The 5,489-nt window shown below is 46.7% G+C and overlaps 1 protein-coding gene across 1 annotated transcript in view; it reads left to right on the forward strand.

The window, feature by feature from the left end:
• Positions 1-5,489, forward strand: part of ndnf (neuron-derived neurotrophic factor) — a 10,599-nt gene extending 5,110 nt beyond the window's left edge. The window contains exons 2-4 of the mRNA XM_076158200.1: positions 641-850; positions 1,295-1,419; positions 3,371-5,489. Of these exons, the coding sequence (XP_076014315.1) occupies positions 642-850; positions 1,295-1,419; positions 3,371-4,767 (1,731 nt within the window). The 5' untranslated portion in view covers position 641 and the 3' untranslated portion in view covers positions 4,768-5,489. The remainder of the gene's footprint in view (positions 1-640; positions 851-1,294; positions 1,420-3,370) is intronic.

A 5,489-nucleotide genomic window follows, 5' to 3' on the forward strand; every position in this document is an offset into this window, starting at 1 on the left:
CCTGGAGCTGAGGAGCAACACTAAACACTAAACACTAAACACTGAACACTAAACGTTCTTATATTCACGACCATTAAAACTCAAAGGTCAAGGATTGTGGGATTTTTTCAGATTTGCATTTTTTGGTATTTGAAATCGCCCGACTCCCTGGAGAGTTCACACACACACACGCACACACACACGCACGCACGCGCACACACACACACACACACACACGCACGCACACACACACACACACACACACACACACACACACACTCTTCACAGATGGCGTCAGTAAAACACATGAACACCAGATATAAATGTAAAACGTGAAGTCAAACTTAAAGGAAGTACAAACTACAAAGAGGCTCAGTAACCAAAGTCAGAATGGAAGATGAAGGAGAGGCAGAGAGCTGTACAGGAAGTCTTCAGCATTATCAACACTTTCTAATCAATGTGGTCCATTAATATTCAGTGATTATGAGATTAAAGTCAAACTAATAACTAGATGAAACATATTTATGGTGAAACTGAAATCATTTAATCAAATTCCCACTCAGTTCAGATTCCAGGATCGTTACATAAATGCTTCTAATCCCTCAGATTATTTTACACTGTCAGTTAAAGGATAAAAGCATTTCCCCCCTCTGTGTTTCAGAATGAGGCCGTGTAATGGAGCCGGAGGTTGGAGGAGCGCGGCGGTCTTGTTCGTGCTGCTGGGCCTCGGAGCTTTGGCCCAGAAGCTTCCCACAAGAGACGAAGGCCTCTTCCAGATGCAGATCAGGGACAAATCCCTCTTCCACGACTCCTCCGTCATCCCAGACGGAGCGGAGATCAGCGGCTACCTTTTCAGGGATACGCCCAAACGGTAAGAGCTCCCAAGACAAACAAGGAAGCCTTTTAATCACATGTTCCCACTGTCTTATGATTGAATATATCCACGTCATGTTCTGAAGGTGAACCCAGTCCCTAATGGGTGTGATCCATCCAATGTGGCTTCATTCTTCAAGCTATTGCTCCTCCCTGAACACAGAGCTGCTGACTGAGACAAACATGAAACGTGTTGATGATCGTGTAACGCAAACAAATAGGACAGGATCAGATGTTGGCCTGTAACATGACGCCAAAACTGAATGATAGATGAGGAAGCTGTGTTTGTGTAACGATCTGTCAGTTCAGAGTGAGAGACACCAAGGTCAGACAGCTACACAAGTCAGCTCCAGCTCAACTCTCTCTCTCTCTCTCTGTGGTGCCTCATAGCCTCTAACCTAGAATGATCCGGGCTCAAATGCGTTGCGTCTTCTTTTCCTAGGTACTACTTTGTGGTGGAGGAAGACAACACACCCCTGTCTGTGACTGTGACACCTTGTGACGCTCCTCTGGAGTGGAAGCTCACCCTGCAGGAGCTGCCGGAGGAGGCCAGCGGAGAGGGATCAGGTAAATTGACATGAAGAGGTTAATGACATGTTGTGTGAAAATATCTCTATTCCCCCCACAAACACAATGAACCTGCGGTGCGGTGATGTGAGCCTGCGTGTGTTGGGAGGTTTTAATTACGTCACAGTGGTGGTGTCTAGTCTGACCACTTATGATGTCTGACCTGACCCAGCTGACGTCTGTAATTTCAGAGAAGGCTCCGCTCTTCAAGCTCAACCTGCTGAATCAAAGCCTCACGTCCCTTTACTTAGGCTGCGGCACTGTCTGTCTGCCTGTCTGCCTCTCTTCTTTCTTCCTCTCTCTTGCTTTCTTTCTGTCTTTCTGTGTTTTAAAGCTGCAGTTCAGAACTAAATAAAGAATTATTTTGGAGTTGGAATATTTCTTCATGGTGTTGTTCGCTCACATTGAAACAAATGAGTTTAACGTTTTTTTGGAGCTGTTTTAGATTTTTTTTTGTAGTTTTTATTAACCTCCTGAGACCCTGTGTCCTCATATGTGGACATTACATGTTTCCTTCCCTACACCTATACATTATTGTGATTAACTTAAACCTGTTGTCCTCATGGTTGGACATTTTTTTGCGGCCTGCTAGTGGTATAAATACAAAAACTTTGGGTGGTTAGAAAACTTAGCACACAGGAAGAAACGCGTTATACTCTTCACTTCCTTTTTTTTGTTTCATTTTACTTATCAGGTACAACTAATCCTAAATAGCAAGGAAAAATTGAAAATAATAAATGAAAAAAAAAAAGGTGTTTTCCAGCTTTTTCAAAGGTCCAGAGATATTGCTGTTGCTTTTTTTTTAAGGAAGTTGTTTGCTTGTTTAGGCTGGGAGAGATGGTGCTTGACCAATCAATGATCACTTCTCTCTTTCAAGGCTCCTTCCAGCATTTCCTGGACTGTTAGAGAATCCAAAACATTTTCTTTTTATGAGCTGAGGGAGAGTTCATGTGATCAAACACCACAGCAAACCTAAACCAGAATCCTAGACAAGTAGGGAAACATGGATAGATCCTTTGTGCAATAACAAAGTAGGATTTGATTTGTGAAGCATGAATATTCATGAACAGGCCCTTTCTCACCTACGGGTCCTGGCTCCCTGGTGCAAGACGCACTCTCTCTCTCTCTCTCTCTCTCTCTCTCTCTCTCTCTCTCTCTCTCTCTCTCTCTCTTTCCCTCTCCATCTGGAAGGTGTCCTGTCAGCACCAAACCCAGTCAATGCCAGATCGAGCGCACATGTGGGATGTGAGCATATATTTGAATGTGAATTTATTCGCATCTGTGTGTGTGTGTGTGTGTGTGTGTGTGTGTGCGAGTGTGTGAGTCAGTCCTTGTCAGCTCAAATATTACAAAAATGATTTATTAGCTGTTATACAGTTGAAGACACCTTGCATCAAGACAAAAGAATAAGAAGCTATCTGGAAATGTAGCGCTGAGTTTAGACCCAATCAGTGGCGTTGGTGAGTCTCAGTTAGCTGAGTCTTAATCCAACACTCTGTCTGTCTCTAAACGTCTCATCTGGGAGGAGATCTTAAGCATTAATTTCTAATACACCGCAGAGCACACTCTGTGATTGACAAACACAATATTTGGGTTTGTTGCTTGGCTGAAGTGAGAGCTCAGCCTGTGTCTCTGTACAAGGAGACTCTTTGTAGCTCCGCTTCCTCACAGAGGCAGAGTGGAACATAGTCCTGTGATCTTTGGGGATGTTTGGAGTGAAAACATGGCTGGCATGTGAGGGGCTAATGGTCCATGAGGCTCACAGAGCTTCATCCTGACCTCAGCAGCATTAACACATTAAACGGGTCATTTGTTGAACGTGTGGAAATCACCGGTCTCATCTCAAGCAGGAATTAAAGGAAAAGGAGAAAAATATCAAAGCTTTTCAATGAATAATTTGACTTTCTGCTCATTCGGGTGCTTACGTGTCATGTTTGCTTTTGTTTTCCAGGAGAGCCTGAACCTCTGGACCAGCAGAAGCAGCAGGTGACTGTAGACGAGGGGACGGAGCTCTTTAACTATAAGGGGAACGACGTGGAGTCCTACGTGGCCACCAGCACCTCCTCTGGCCTCTACCAGCTGGAGCTCCTGTCCATAGAGAAGGACAGCAACTTCAAAGTGTACGCCACCACCACTCCAGAGTCAGACCAGCCCTACCCAGAGCTGCCCTACGACCCCCGCGTGGATGTGACCGCCCTGGGCCGCACCACCGTCACTCTGGCCTGGAAGCCCACGCCCACCGGCTTCTTGATGGGCCAGCCTGTGCAGTACTGTGTGGTGATCAACAAGGAGCACAACTTTAAGAGCATGTGCGCCGCTGAAGCTAAGATCAGCGCTGACGACGCCTTCATGCTCGCCCCCAAGCCCGGCAGAGACTTCAGCCCCTTTGACTTTGCGCACTTTGGTTTCGTTCCCTCTGACAACGGCTTCGGAAAGGACAGAGGTCTCACGAGTAACAAGATCTCCCGGGCCTACACAGTCAAGCCCAAAGCCTCAGACATCCTGAAGGTGTGCATTGGCAATAAGAACATTTTCACCGTGTCAGACCTGAAACCAGACACACAGTATTATTTTGATGTGTTTGCTCTGAATTCTGCCACCAACACCAGCACAGCGTACGTGGGAACCTTCGCTCGCACTAAAGAGGAAGCTCGTCAGAAGACCGTGGAGCTGAAAGACGGCAAAGTATCCGACGTATTCATCAAGAGGAAGGGCAGCAAGTTCCTGCGGTTTGCCCCCGTCTCCTCCCACCAGAGGGTCACTCTGTTTGTCCACACGTGTCTGGACGCCGTACAGGTTCAGGTGAGACGCGACGGCAAGCTGCTGCTTTCACAGAACGTGGAGGGAGTGCGGCAGTTCCAGCTGCGAGGGAAGCCAAAGGCCAAGTACCTGATCCGTTTGCGAGGTAGCAGGAAGGGAGCTTCCACCCTGAAGGTTCTCGCCAGCACGCGGCCCAGCAACAAGCAGCCCTTCCCCTCACTCCCCGAGGATACTCGCATCAAGGCCTTCGACAAGCTGCGCACCTGCTCCTCCGTCACCGTGGCCTGGCTCGGCACGCAGGACCGCAACAAGTACTGCATTTACCGCAAAGAGGTGGCCGACAACTACGGCGAGGAGCAGCGACGCCGCGAACAAAACCAGTGCGCCGGGCCGGAGACCCGCAGGAAGTCCGAAAAGGTCCTGTGCAAGTACTTCCACAGTCCGAACCTGCAGAAAGCTGTGACCACAGAGAGCATCACAGGTCTGGAGGAGGGAAAGACCTACCTGCTGGACGTCTATGTGGTGGGCCACAGCGGGCACGCCGTCAAATACCAGAGCAAACTGGTGAAAACGAGGAAATACTGCTAAATGACTCCGCAAAGAATAAATCTATTATATATATATATATATTAAATAAGTTTATTTAACTCTAAGTGATATTCTACTAAGGAGTGTATACAGACTGACTACTCACACAGCTGACGGGCCTGTGGCAGTGACTGAACTGTTTGTGGAGATAGATATCAACCTGTATATTTATGTTTACATTTCATTGTGGCACGTCTGAGTGACCCAGAGAGTGAGACAGAGAGTGAGACAGCTGCTTTGTTACCAGGCTCTGCGCTCTGTTGCCGTCGGAGAGGAAACAACATCGAAGAAGATGATTTTTTTAATCTTGTGCGTCTTCGTTGCTGCATGACATTTGCTTCCGTCCGTCATATTTGTTTGTCGCTTGGGTTTCACGTCACAGGGGGAAGGACAGTAACTACCCACCTTTGTATAGCCACTGCATATTCAGCACACGTTTTAGGAGGGATTTAAATTATTTTATACTTATTGTCTATTTTTTGGTTTGTCTGTTTTTATTGATGACAATAATAACTGTTATGAGGAAATTCCAGTTTGATGAGGAACTTGTGGTAGGCATTCCCTTCTGTATCTCAGCCAGTGTTTGCTCTAGAGCTCATCTGTAAATGTGTTCTGTGCTGGAGACGTGTGTGTGTGTTATCACTGTATCACTGTGTGTGTCACATGTACAGAGTTGTCCTGCCAATATTCATGTACATAAACACTAAATATAGAACAAGTAA

Source organism: Genypterus blacodes, unplaced genomic scaffold, assembly GCF_046128005.1.
Source record: "Genypterus blacodes isolate CSIRO-AG114 ecotype Tasmania unplaced genomic scaffold, CSIRO-AGI_Gbla_v1 ptg000009l_1, whole genome shotgun sequence".
Taxonomy (NCBI): domain Eukaryota; kingdom Metazoa; phylum Chordata; class Actinopteri; order Ophidiiformes; family Ophidiidae; genus Genypterus; species Genypterus blacodes.